The 14,350-nt window shown below is 39.2% G+C and overlaps 1 protein-coding gene across 4 annotated transcripts in view; it reads right to left on the bottom strand.

The window, feature by feature from the left end:
• Nucleotides 1-14,350, bottom strand: part of CEP83 (centrosomal protein 83) — a 139,778-nt gene that overhangs the window by 24,110 nt on the left and 101,318 nt on the right. For all 4 annotated transcript variants that reach the window (XM_047788280.1, XM_047788278.1, XM_047788279.1 and 1 more), the window contains 3 exons: nucleotides 10,656-10,731; nucleotides 8,151-8,308; nucleotides 6,281-6,410 (listed from right to left, as the gene is read on the bottom strand). In XM_047788280.1, the coding sequence (XP_047644236.1) occupies nucleotides 6,281-6,410; nucleotides 8,151-8,308; nucleotides 10,656-10,731 (364 nt within the window). The remainder of the gene's footprint in view (nucleotides 1-6,280; nucleotides 6,411-8,150; nucleotides 8,309-10,655; nucleotides 10,732-14,350) is intronic.

The raw sequence follows: 14,350 nt of genomic DNA, 5'->3' as shown, positions 1-14,350 counted from the left end.
TCTTATTTATCATCATATTTGTAATTTTTTTCCTTTCAGAATACTTTCATGAATGATTCTTTTTTTTTTTTTGTCTTTTTGTTGTTGTTGTTGTTGTTGCTATTTCTTGGGCCGCTCCCGCGGCATATGGAGGTTCCCAGGCTAGGGGTCGCATCGGAGCTGTAGCCTCCGGCCTACACCAGAGCCACAGCAACGTGGGATCCGAGCCGCATCTGCAACCTACACCACAGCTCACGGCAACGCTGGATCCTTAACCCACTGAGCAAGGGCAGGGACCGAACCCTCAACCTCATGGCTCCTAGTCGGATTTGTTAACCACTGCGCCACGACGGGAACTCCTCATGAATGATTCTTTACCTTCATTTATGTTGCAAGCCCCAATTCCAGACTTCTTACCTCATCTTCAGATTATTAAAGGAGTTTCTGTTGTGCCTCAGCAGTAATGAACCCAACTAGTATCCATGAAGATGGGGGTGTGATCCCTGGCCTCGCTCAGTGGGTTAAGTATCCGGCAATGGCATGAGCTGTGGTGTGGTAGGCTGCAGACGCGGCTCAGATCCTGTGTGGCTGTGGGGTAGGCCAGCAGCTGCCGCTTTGATTTGACCCCAGCCTGGGAACTTCCATATGCCACAGGTGTGGCCCTAAAAAACAAAACAAACAAACAAAATCACCCCACACTATTGTAATTGCTTTTAGGTCTGGTCTCCCTGTTTCAGGCTCTCTTCTCTCCAGCACGGTAATTCTCAAACTTTAGTGTCCACAGAGATCACACGGAGGTGACAAATAGACCCCTTAAGTATTGCATGTTATCTTATTTCTTCAATCAGATGGCATGGTTATCAAGAGCAGGGATGAACCGTGGCATCTACGTCCCCTCAGTGGATAACATAACGCGAGGCCACACAACACACGCAGTAGATATTTTACAGCTTTAAGGCTACAGTTCATTTCTTTTTCAAAACTAATCCTAACAACATCTAACCAAGAATTATTTCAGAGAGCTACGCCTTAGAATAAAAATAACACGTTATCATTTCAAGTGCCTCAGAAGGAAAAGCACAACTCACTGTCGTCAGACCAAGAGCGCACTCTTCACACTCACACTTAAAGAGTGTGCGGGCGAAATACACAGAGTCGTCAATCACAGAAGGGCACTCCAACTCAAGATACTTGGTCAAGCTTTTCCAAACAAATCGACACAGCAAAATATCATTGCACAAAGACTCCACCTAGAAGCACTTACCAGAAATGACATAAGCCTTATGCTTAGGAAGATGGAGCTGCAAATGTCAGTCAGATGGCAGTGAACCATCTCAGCTAGCCCGGGGGAAAATAAGGTGCTTGAAAAAATAACCCCCAGTCATAAGACCCTCCCATAGGAGAGTAACTCTGAAGGATGATTTCTAACCTAAAGGTAACATTTTGGGACTTGTTTTAAGTCTTACTACTTAAAAAGGTTATGATTTTTGTCATCTAAAGAATTTTAAAAGTATGCTGCACTTTTATGAATATTTATGTAATCTTACAGCCAAAATGTTCATATAGAAGCATTATCTTTAACTTGAATGAAAAAAGAGTTGAAGAAATTAATTTTATGGTGATCACTCTGCCACAGAATCGGATTATGGCTATAATGAAGAGAAAAGCGGTAAAGTGTTTGGAATCAAATAAAGTGGGAAATTATGAGAGGCACAGTGCAGAAAAAGCAGAGGATTAAGCATGGAAAGACGTGGATTTTAGTCATGGCATTCTTCACTAGTCAGGTGATCTTGGCTACCTACCACTTCAGTGTCCTACTCTATAAAAACTATCTGAATGCTAAGATCCCGCAGCCCTAAAATCACACATACTTATATGTACTTACACGTAATACTTTTCTACAGTGTTTCTATGTCATACATATCGTCTGTGTTTCCACTTTAAGTGATGTAAAGTTGTAAGCCTCTAGGGCAGGGTCCCACATAGTGGAAGAGCTCTGGATCATAACTATTTACTGAGTTGAGTTTAACAATTTCCTACAATTTAAAATCCTACAACCATGTTTTCAGAAGTAAAGTAGGCCTTTACTATACTCACACCCATTACTGGGCAGTTACTTCAGGAGGAAAAACGTTCACCTTAGGCCAATACTGATCAAAGGTTACTGTGCACATTTCTTAAAATATCACCTCCTCCCCTCTCTCTGGTACACCTACGATTAGTTGATAATCTCTCTGACCACTGGATGTCACTTTTGCTCCAAAGGAAGTCAACCCAAACTAACCTCAATTGTTAGAATCTGATCTCTAAGATACTTATCGCTAAAACCTCAACATAAAAGTTTCTCTGTGAAAGATAAAAATCAGCCCTTATAATTTCTAATGATCTCTAGCTAGAATCTGGCTTCAGATGCTTTTTAGGCTTCAAATAGTACAAGGAAGCATAAGGAGGCTTTCTGAGATTATCCCATGCCATAAAATACCTCCCTGAAATCCTCTTAATATACAGTGCTTACACAGACAAAAAGAAAGAGAACTGATATACACGGGGGACAAAAACGACAAGACAACAAAATAAGTGTTTATATTTGAGTATAAAACCCTGGGATCACGATATAGTTATGCACTGTTTTCTAATCTCAACGCTGTATGACTTTTAGCATAATGGAAAGAGAAAAGCAATATTCATGAACCAAGAAAGTGGGAAGTAATGACTTAGGCTTCTCATGTTGTCACTCCAACTATCAGGATGCATTTGGAGCTTATATTTAGTAACACGAACAGGTGACGGGGAGCCGTGTCCTTGATTTCTAGATTCAGTGTATGTAAATGATACACAGTTCCCTTCTCTTATGGAAATACGAACAGCTCACCTTACCAATAAACACAGAGACATTCAGACACGGGCGTACCTCTATCTAGAAGCACCTTCCTCTCATTTCAGACATTCTCTCTTGCCCACAACTAAGGCCACTACTAAGGGAACTTATCAATGGAGACAGACCAAATCATGCGCGGGACTGTTTTTTTAACACTACTTTCCCCATCCCCAACACACACATGCCAATCTTGTTGAAAATAACTGCAGGATCCAGATACGGTATTAAAACTAGCAATCATGACAAGAGGAGAGTACAAATGCAGCATATTGAAAATATATCTGAAATTAAGAGATCAGGAACCTAAAACAATTCTGTACACATAGACTATACCAAAATCTAATGGGAACCACAAATCAAAAACCAGCAATAGACACCCACATAAAAAAGAAAAGGCAAACCAAATATAACACTGAAGATAGTCATCAAATCATAAGAGAAGAGAACAAAAGAGGAAGGGAGGAAAAAAGCCCAACATCAACAAATGCAAAACAATTAAGGAAATGGCAATAAGTACAGACATATGCATAATTACACTGAATGTAAATGGTTTAATTGATCCAAGTGAAAGATGCAGACTGGCTGAATAGATTAAAAAAACCAAGAGCATACATATGTGGTCTACAAGAGACCCACTACAGACCTAACGACACAGTGAGGGTATGGAACAAGGTATTCCATGCAAGTAGAAATCAAAAAAACAAGCTGAAATAGCAACGCTCATATCAGACAAAACAGACTTCAAAATAAAGACAAGAGACAAAGGAGACTATATAAAAATCAAAGCATCAATCCAAGAAGATACAACAACTAAAATATACACACAACCAACATAGGTGCACCACGTTATATAAGGCAAATGTTAAGAGCCATAAAAGGAGAAATTGAGAATAATACAATAATAGTGGGGGACGTTAACACCCCACTTGCATCAACAGACAGATAATCCAGACGGAAAATCAATAAGAAAACACAGGCCTTGTATGAAACAAGTCTGACTAGTATCCATGAGGATGGAGGTTCAAACCCCGGCCTTGCTCAGTGGGTCAGGGATCCGACATTGCCCTGAGTTGTGGTGTAGGTCACAGACATGGCTCGGATCTTGCTGTGGCTGTGGCACAGGCCGGCAGCTGTAGCTCCAATTTGACCCCTAGCCTGGGAACTTCCAAATGCTGCAAGTGTGGCCCTAAAAAACAAAAAACACAGAAAGGACAACCCAAAGAGTAGAAGAAAATATCTGCAAAGCCTTTAAAAAGGGATTAATCGCCAAAATGTACAAATATCTCATGCAGCCTTATATGAAAAAAAACAAACAACCCTACTGAAAAATGGGCAGAAGACATAAACATTTCTCCAAAGACAAAGAAATGGCCCAAAAAACACATAAAAAGATGCTCAACATCACTAATTATTAGAGCAATGCAAGTCAAAACTACAATGAAGCATCACCTCCCACCAGTCAGAATGGCCATCATTCAAAAATCTACAAACACTTAATGATGAAGAGGGTGTAGAAAAAAATGTAACTGTTATTGATAGGAACGTAAATTAGTACAATTACTATGAAGGTTCCTTTAAAAACTAAATATAGAACTATAATATGATCCAGCAATCCCACTCATGGGCATATACCCAGAGAAAACCTAAATTCAAAAATATAATGCACCCCAATGTTCACAGCAGCACTATTTATAATAGCCACGCCATGGAAGCAACCTAAGTGTCCATCAACAGAGAAGTGGATAAAGATGTACATATATACAATGGAATATTACTTAGCCATAAAAAAGAATGAAATAATGCCATTTGCAGCAACATGAAAGGTCCTACAGATTATCATACTGAATGAACTAAGCCAGAGAAAGACAAATATCATATGATACTACTTATATGTGGAATCTAATAAAAAACGATACAAAATAGCTCATTTATAACACAGAAATAGGAGTTCCCATTGTGGCTCTGCAGGTTAAGGACCTGATGTTGTCTCTATGAGGATACAGGTTTGATTCCTGGCCTTGCTCAGTGAGTTAAGGATCTGGCGTCACCACAAGCTGTGACACAGGTTGCAGATGAGGCTCAGATTCAGTGTTGCTATGGCTATGTCAGAGGTCTGCAGCTACAGCTCTGATTCAGCCCTTAGCCTAGGAACTTCCATTTGCCACAGGTGTGGCCATGAAAAAGAAACATAAATAAAAATAAAACAGAAACAAACCCACAGATTTCAAAATCAATCTTATAGTTACCAGAGGGGGAAACCATGTGGGAGGAGGGAGGAATTAGGAGGATGGGAATAACATACACACACTACTGTGTAAAATAATTAACAAGAACCTACTGTACAGCACAGAGACATCTACGCAGTAGTTTGTAATAACTCATATAGGAAAAAGAATGGACATACGTATATAATATACATAGATATCTGATTCAACTCTGCTGTACTACAAATCAACTTATTCCAAAAAAATTTAAAAGAAAAAATTTTTAGTTTAAAAAAATAAAGTGAGTGCTGAATTGCTGCCACAGTGAGCCATGGTTTCTGATGGGGCATTCCCTTGGCTTTGTGGAGTAGAAAAGAAATTGCAAACCACTGACTTAGATGAATCATGTGGTTACATTATTTCCATGATGCCCTGGACTAGTTCCAAGAAAACAAAATTTTCAGGTGCTGCAGAAAACATGCCTGCAAGATGAAACTTACAAAAGATCATGGCTGTGGGAACTATCATGGCTGTTTCAGAAGCCAGGGGGAGTTCTAGTTTCTCCTGCTGGGGCAAGGACATACTTGCTTCTATATTCCCCAGCCGGAAACAAAATGGCATTTTAACCACAAAAACAATGTTCCAAGTATTAGTTAAGCACAGCTGAAACAGGCCTAATCACCCTGCAATTTAAGTGTACAATGAGTTAAAGGAGACTTGTATGGGCTGGTCTAGAAAGTCTATTAATGAAAAACGCATGTGGGCTCTGAAAAAATGACTTGTGCACAACAACATTTAGAAATAAACCTGTTGGAATTCTCACTGTAGCGCAGTGCGTTAAAAATCCAACGGCAGTGGCTCAGGTTGCTGTGGAGGTGCACTTTGGATCCCTGGCCCAGCACAGTGGGTTAAAGGATCTGGTGTGGCCACAGCTGTGGAGTAGGTCGCATCACAGCTATGGCTTGGATTCAATCTCTGGCCGGGGGACTTCCATATGCTGAGGGTACAGCCATTATTTTAAAAAAGAAAAAGAGAAATAAACCTGTTGAGCAGTTTGCATTTTCCTAATTTATCTTTGCAATGTTGACAGCAAAATGTCATGTTTAAGTATCAAATCGAACATACCACTTTAATCTCAGTTTTAATTTTCAGTCTTAATTATTCTTCTAAAATAGTTATGTTTTAATCTGTAGAAATCCCTTTCATAAGAACCACTTGCCTTTTTCTGGGCAATTGCAGCTCGCTGCAGTTTCTCTTTGGCTTGATTATACTTTTCTTCTCTGTCAGTGATACGTTCATGAAGCTTATGCTTTTCTTCCAACCAGTGTTTTTGCTTCTCTTCCAGTGCCCTGTAAGAAGAATGCATGCAAAACATGGGATGTTAACGCTTAGAATTAAATAGGTATGATCACAAATGTAATCAAACTCACTACCTCCTTCACCATCCAATGCGGCTCTTCTTGTGTGGCCATGTATTTGCTAACATCACCACTCTTGAGTGTTTCCTATGAGCCAGCTACTGTGTTTGGAGTAATACATGCACTATATCACTTACTCTTCACAATGACCCCAAGTGAGGTACGTCTACCATCTCCATTTTAATGGCTTAGAGCCATTAACTAACTTGCTTAAAGACTTTTTATACATAGTTAATGGCAGGACAAACAACTGATCATCAGCTTTGAACCATGATACCACCAAGTTATGAAAGACTGGCCCTATGATGGAAGATCATACGAAAAAGAATGCTTATACACGTATGACTGGGTCACTTTGCTGTACAGCACAAATTGCTCAACACTGAAAACTGACTATGCTTGAATTAAAAAACAAAGACAAAAAAAACTGGGCCTAATAAAGATGGTTAAAAATCAACCCTGGTATCAAGTCTTAATGCGGTATGTTTTCTGGCTAGAGTAAAATTCATATAAATGATATTTTATAGTAATATCATCACAACTTACATCTCTAAAGCTCTTCTGTACACTTTACGATTTTTAGTGTCATTGCTATAGGCAGTAAAAATGAGATTACAAACCTTGAGAATAGTCAGGTTGCATGCCTAACATCATAGAGATTTTAAGCGTCTGAGTTGGTAGCAAAATCACATCTTTTGACCCCCTAATCCAGCTATTTTCTGCTATATAATCCTATGAATAACATTCTGAAACCAATGATGAACTAGTTAAACCTGGTAGTTATTCTTGTGATTAGAATTCTTAAGCATATTTCAATCAAACACGTGAGTATCCCAAGATATAAATTCCCATTTTTTGCAAAATATAAGCAAAATATTTTGGATTCTGTGGAATGTGACAACACATTATGGACAATTATCTTGCATATTTCCTTTTCTTGAAATTCATCCATATATATGAGGCCATGGACAAGCCTTAAAATATGAAATAACAGAAAAACTAGGAAAACAAATTCTATGTGGCAAGAAAGCCTTCAGAAGAAAAAAATGTGAAAAAATGTTCTGTAGATTAAAAACATAATATTGACAACTTATAGTAAAAAAACAAATACAAAATAGTAGTTTTCTACCATATCTAACAAAAAATTTCCAAGGAATATGAGCTCTTGATCACCAAAATCATCTCCCTACCAGCTTAGTAGACTGTCTACTACTAAGAGATTTCAAGACCAAAAGATATAAACAAATAAATAAGCTTTTCAAAGGGAAAATCCAAAGGATTATAATTCTAATTCTAGGAAGGTGTACACATCAAAAATTTTCTGTTCTCTGGCATTCAGAAGGATAATTTAGATATTTTAAGTAAGAAATGTATTGATTTATTCAAAGAATAAAGAAATGTTTCTCAGAAGGTTTTCAGAATACTGTGGTAAGGCAGAATTTTAAAAGGATAGAATTTTATTCCCTAAATGTTCCTTAAAAAAAAAAAAAAAAGAGTCCATAAAGCTCAGCTCTAAAAACAGAAAATACAATACCCTAAGACCACTATACAGTCACTGGAGTATTTGTAATTCCCAAAATACATTCAATAGTGGAATCATCATTAGAATAACTGTGTACAACATAGCAGAAAGAAGAAATAGTTTGTACATAAAAAAAGAGCAAACTCTACTTTTCAACTTCCAGTCGTGCTTTTTCAGACTGGCTTCTTAAATTTCGGCATTCCTGTTTTAACTCCTCCACCATTTCCTTTAGTATTTGGTTTGAATTCAGCAACTCATTCTCTGACTGTGCAAGTGAGGTCACCTGGATCTGCAACCTACTGATGTGCTTAAAAGAGAAGAAAGAAAAGAAACATACGGCCATTAAACAAACGCAACAGAACATGAGAGAGGCAGAGGACACTAAGCATCTTCCCTCCAACGGCCCCACCCGACTGATACGCCCCCGAGGACACCCTGAAATGAAATAATAGAAAGCAGCAGCATTAAGATCATTTCTCAATATAACCAGAGACCATCAAGAACCCTATTCCTCAAGCTGCTACTGAGCTTTCTCTTCCCAAATAAGCAGACCAGGAAAGGTACTAGGAATGGGGAGAAGGGTCATTAGGAGGAGAGCCGAGCAGTGAGCAAAGAGAATCCCACTATTAGGGCCTCCTAGGAAAGAAAGATTTTAAAAGCAGGTGAGCTGGGAAGCTGCTAAGAAAACCCATTCTCCCACTCCACAAACCCTGTGACCAGCAACCCTTCCAGTAGTTCTGCTTTCTGAATAGTTGGGAATCATAAATACATAAGGACCACTTTCACATTGTTTTTGAGTAGTTTTTAAGCGTTCTATACATCCCACTGTTGGACAGAAGAAAGATGCTCTGAGAAATCTAATGAATGGTAGGGATTCCTTGGCCCCTAGAACCATTTATCAACCTGTGAAACGTTACCCAGGTTTCTTCTCCATCCCTATTTACCTTTATCTGGAGGTACTTTTTCTCACGAAAAGCAGCTAATTATCTAGTTAGTTACAGACTAACAGGCTAGGAGATCCACACTGCTCTTAAATTCTGTCTAAATAATCTTCTTTGGGGACATAGCTACACCTCCTGGACAAGCCATTTGATGAATTAATAAACAAGTCTTCATTTTTCTTTCAACTTCTTCTATCTCTCTAAGCCATTCTCTGAGAGAAGTGTGGACACAGTCAAGAGACTCTAGATCAAAAGAACCCTTATAAGACTCAAGAGTCAAAAAGAAACCAGATTTTTTATGCGATAAATGGGAAATGATTCCATTACTTCCTGATGGTAGCAAAGCCACATACAAGACTACCTATGTCCAAAGAGCAACTGTCAGAAGAATAAAGCAGAATGGTATTATTTAGAATGAATTTCTCCATGAACAACTGCTGAGCTTTTTTTTTTTTTGGTCTTTTGCCTTTTCTTGGGCCGCTCCCGAGGCATATGGAGGTTCCCAGGCTAGGGGTCTAATTGGAGCTGTAGCCACCAGCTTATGCCAGAGGCACAGCAACTAGGGATCCGAGCCGCGTCTGCAACCTACATCACAGCTCACAGCAACGCCGGATCGTTAACCCACTGAGCAAGGGCAGGGATCGAACCCGCAACCTCATGGTTCCTAGTTGGATTCGTTAACCACTGTGCCACGATGGGAACTCCTTTTTTTTTTTTTTTTTCCTGCTGAGCATTTTTAACTGGAATTGTAAATGTTAAAAAATGTATTAGAGCTAACTGAACAAGCCACCTGCAAAGAGCTTAATACTTCTGCGTATCTATAGGATGACAGAAAGCCCAATGCCAATGAAACCAGAAAATGTCTCTCAGAGTATCAAACGTTGTGCCCTCCTACTTGAGGCTTAGAAACCACAACTATACATACAAAGCAATGCCGGCTGGCATGTAAGCATAAACCCTAAAAATGGAATTGTCATTCCTCACAATTTGTTTTGCCCATATACAGCTCTCCCCACCACACACCTTTTTTTTTTTTTTTTTTGTCTTTTAGGGCCACACTGTAGCATATGGAGGTTCCCAGGCTAGGAGTCAAATTGGAGCTGCAGCTGCCGGCCTACACCACAGCCATAGCAACGCAGGATCCAAGCCATGTCTGTGACCTACACCGCAGCTCACAGCAACATCAGATCCTTTAACCGCCTGAGCAAGGCCAGGGATCATTACCGCTGAGCCACAACAGGAACTCCCACCCATATAAATCTTTCCTGAACCCAAGTAACTTTAATTAAAATATGAATTTCCTTCCATAAATACAACTCTTAGATTGCAGAGGGATATAATAAAAAATTGCTCATGGAGTAAGAAATGCAAAGGTATCAATCACACAAGTAAGTTAAAACATGGATGATCTTTTAATCTATACTTTAAATTCGGAACATCAAAATACTGTCATTTAAACTATAATTTTTAAAAAAATTCAACATGGGCCACAACATATGAATGTCCTAAAAACAGCAGTTAGCAAAAGAAGCTTACTAAACTAAAGCTTAAAAAGGTTTAAACACTTTATCTTTACCTATCAACCTCAACAATCTGTTCACAACTGGGGTGATGTTTTCAAGACAGTCATATGCAAAATTCCAACAAAGACGCAAAACACAGATTTAAGGATGCACTTAAAAAATAAAAGCAAAATGTTTCCTAAAATAATACCTGTTTCAGGTCAGAATTTTCCTTTTTTTCCTTCTCCGCATTTTCAATATTCACAATCTGTTGTTGAAGTTTCAACCTAAAAATCCCAACCCAACAAAAGACATTATTAAAAATCCATAGTTAATATATTTCACTGTTTAAAACAATGGTTTTATCGAGTGCCTGCATCAACACCAGGCATTGCGCTTGCTGTGCAAAGTGGTAGATTCAAAGACCAAGATTGTGACTTCAGGTGACTAAGTTGTATTCACATACAATTACACTGCAGCACACTTCTGCTTTTGCTGTGAAAAAACCTATAAACTACAGGCACAGAGAAGATGGGACATCAAATTTGTCTAGGAGGATGATCGAGTACTACAGGGAAGACAAAACTCTGATGGGGAGGATTTTGATGCACACGGGGAACAGGCTTTGGTGGACGAGTGCATGACGCGTCTGCAAGCCAGGAGAAAGCAGTCCGGATGAGGAGAACTCTTACAGCCCTGCAGCACTTCACAGTTTACAGAACGCTTTCAGATACAGTGCTACTTCACTTTCGCTCTCTTAGGTTACAGAGCTCCTAAATGTTCCTTAATGCCTACCATGATGTCTACAATAGAACATGCATTTAATTACGGTTGGTCTGGAGTTCCCGTCATGCCTCAGTGGAAAGGAATCTGACTGGCATCCACAAGGACGCAGGTTTGATCCCTGGCCTCGCTCAGTGGGTTAAGAATCCGGTGTTGTCATGAGTTGTGGTGTGGGTTGCAGATGTAGCTTGGATCCTGAGTTGCTGTGGCTGGTAGTGCAGGCCGGCAGCTGCAGCTCCAATTTGACCCCTAGCCTGGGAACTTTCATATGCCTTAGGTGAAGCCCTAAAAAGACCAAAAAAAAAATTAAAGTTGGTCAGTTGCAGTGATTTCTCACAACAGTCCTATGGAAGTAAGCAGAATCATCTTTATTTTTCCAGGTGATAGAGAAAAAGAGAGGGAGGCTTAGCAAAGTTAGGTCCCAATCACACAGCTACCAAGCAGACAAATAAGACAGGATCTAGGCCTCCTCACACTCAAGGAATTACTCTGTCCCCTACTTCATTATGCCACAATTATAATGATTTTAAGCTTGGGATTTAAAAGAAACTATAGTCTATCAAATATTTTATGAGCTTTCATCCCTGAGATGAATGAACAGCTGCACAATTTGTGTCCTCTTCAAAAAGAGTAATATATTCTCAGCCAGAACCTTAAAACAGTTTATCTCTGACGACCCCGTGAGAAAGATTTTACACTACTTAGATTTAAGAGGAAAAGCCCTCAAGCGTCCCTTTTAAAAATCCTTCAAACATTTAGCAGGCCTTTAGGTTTACAAGGCTATTGTAAATAGACGGAAATAATGGAAGTCAATTTGGTAGGTTGACTGGAAGGCCAAGGTAACAACAGAGTTTACAGCTGTGGAAAAGTTCAGTGGGGACATTTGGAATAACAGTGAGTTGGAGCTGTTCCAAGCACTCTTCGAAGCACAGGGCAGCCTATTATGCTGATTATTGCCTAGGTTTTCTGTGGCAGGCAGCTGATATGTGTCCTTTCAACATTCAGCAAATATTTACCGAGAACCCACAACGGCGGAGCCCCAGACCTAAGTGTTGCGGATAAACCAGAAAATACCAGACAGAATCCTTCTCTTTTAAGGAATTTACAGCTCAACGGCAGTCTGACAGAGCTATATCCTCAATGACGGAAATGTTCTACAATTTGCACCATCCAGTATCGTGACCACCAGCTGCATGGGACTTAAGCACGTTTGAAAGGCAGCCAGTATGACTGAGGGACTGAGCTCTCACTTTAAAATTTTTTAAAAGTGATTTAAAATGAGATTTTAAAAGCTAGAGGTGGCCAATAATATGAGGCGCCAAGGCTCTGGTATCATCTTTTGGCTTCATTTGATGTCAGCGTCCATTACCAAGGAAAAGCAATAGACAAGGGCAAGCCAGAGAAGTTGTATTTATGATTTCTCTGTGGTCAAAGATCCTTAGAATAAGTTTCTAGAGAATGGCAGTTCTTATATCAACCTATTAAAATCAAAGTTCTTGCTATGAGCACTGGAAATTGACTCTGGTCATTATTAGCAAAAAGGGCCCTTCCTGGTAAGACTTAAGAGACTCAGTGAATCGACAGGGAACTAGAGAACCAGAACCAGGCTAGAATAATTGGCCGGAATCATGAGCGAGGACATGCCACACGAACTGCCTGGTTTGTCAAATGCTGGTTTTTCCATCACTTACTTTGCAGTTCAAATTCTCTACAAGAAACTGTTCCACCGGCCAAGGATAAGTCTCTTGCTCCCTACTAAGATAACATACAACAGATAACTCATCTCAAGAGGAAGTATAAGTAGAAAGAAAGATGTTGTAAATAACCGTTTAAAAAGTGTTTCTAAAAACCTTAAGAAAAAAATCAGAAAGCCACAAATGGAAAACAGCTCTGGTCTTAAATAATGCAAAATCTTAAGTAATCAAGTTCCCCTTCCCTCAGTTAGTTAGTTCTGCAATTTCTCCAAGACACTTCTCCTCACTTCTGATAATGAACCACTCAAAACTGCCTCTCTCTCTCTCCCCCCAAATACCCGCCCCTGCCCCTCCACCCCCCACCCCACACACACTCAGAAACAGGCACAAAACCTGGGTGGAGGCAGAGTGCCCTATCCCCCTGGCCACACTGACGGGCCCAGGGATGGGCGTGTGAACCAGACCCAAAGCCTTTTCTAGATTTTCCTAACTTGAATCATCAAGTAAGAACTCTGTCTTCTTTGATCTCAAAATATAGTCTAGTCCTCGCAGGGAAAGCAGTAGGAGAGAAGCAGACACAGGAGTTAGAAAAGAGAGGAGGGAGATGAAAGGAGGGAAGAAGCCACTCTTATCTGACACATTTGAGTTCCTAGACCCAGGTGTCCGTGAGACCAGTACAATTTCTGTCCTTTCCACAATTTATGAGAGCGAATGAAGTCCCTTTTTTTGCTTCAGTTTAGTTGGAGTTGAGTTACTGTCACAATCAAAAGTTGACTGGATAGTTTATCTCAATATTTACATGTTTTTAATTTACAGGTAACTTTACAAATTTTACAAACTCACTGTGAGTGGGTGGGAGGAGCAGCCTTTTAAAATATGGAATACTATTGGAATAATCATTTTATTATTTATGCTAGTGGTGAAGAAATGCACTTTAATAAAGACAAGACTGGTACATAATAATTTAAAGCATCTGAAAAAGCAGTGATTAAGTCTACTTATCACAAGTATCTATTGTTTATAAATAAATAGGTTCTTCTGCTTATATGCTTTAGACTTTTTATAAGCCTTAGTAAAACCTTTTTCTCCACAGGTAGTCTCTTTCTAACTTATCACAATTTCTAAATAATACAAGCTGCTATTATTTTAATAATTGATCAAAATAGAGCCAGTGGATGGAGCTAGACTTATAAATCAGAACTGCCATGAAAAAAACACAATTGTAAACCAATAAAAAAAAATCATGCATAGTTTGCAAATAACTTCTTCTGCTATATTTTATGTTGGTTACTATGCTCTTATTCTAAAATAAGTTGGGGTCAATTACGCATTATAAATGGTCTAGAGAAACTGAAGAGGAATTCAATAAAAATTAACAAAGTAACAGAATTAAAAAAAAAGCTGTAAGAATAAAAGCCGTTTTGCGGCG

The sequence above is a fragment of the Phacochoerus africanus genome, chromosome 7 (genome assembly GCF_016906955.1).
Source record: "Phacochoerus africanus isolate WHEZ1 chromosome 7, ROS_Pafr_v1, whole genome shotgun sequence".
Classification (NCBI taxonomy): domain Eukaryota; kingdom Metazoa; phylum Chordata; class Mammalia; order Artiodactyla; family Suidae; genus Phacochoerus; species Phacochoerus africanus.
This window is presented reverse-complemented; position numbering and strand designations above follow the sequence as displayed.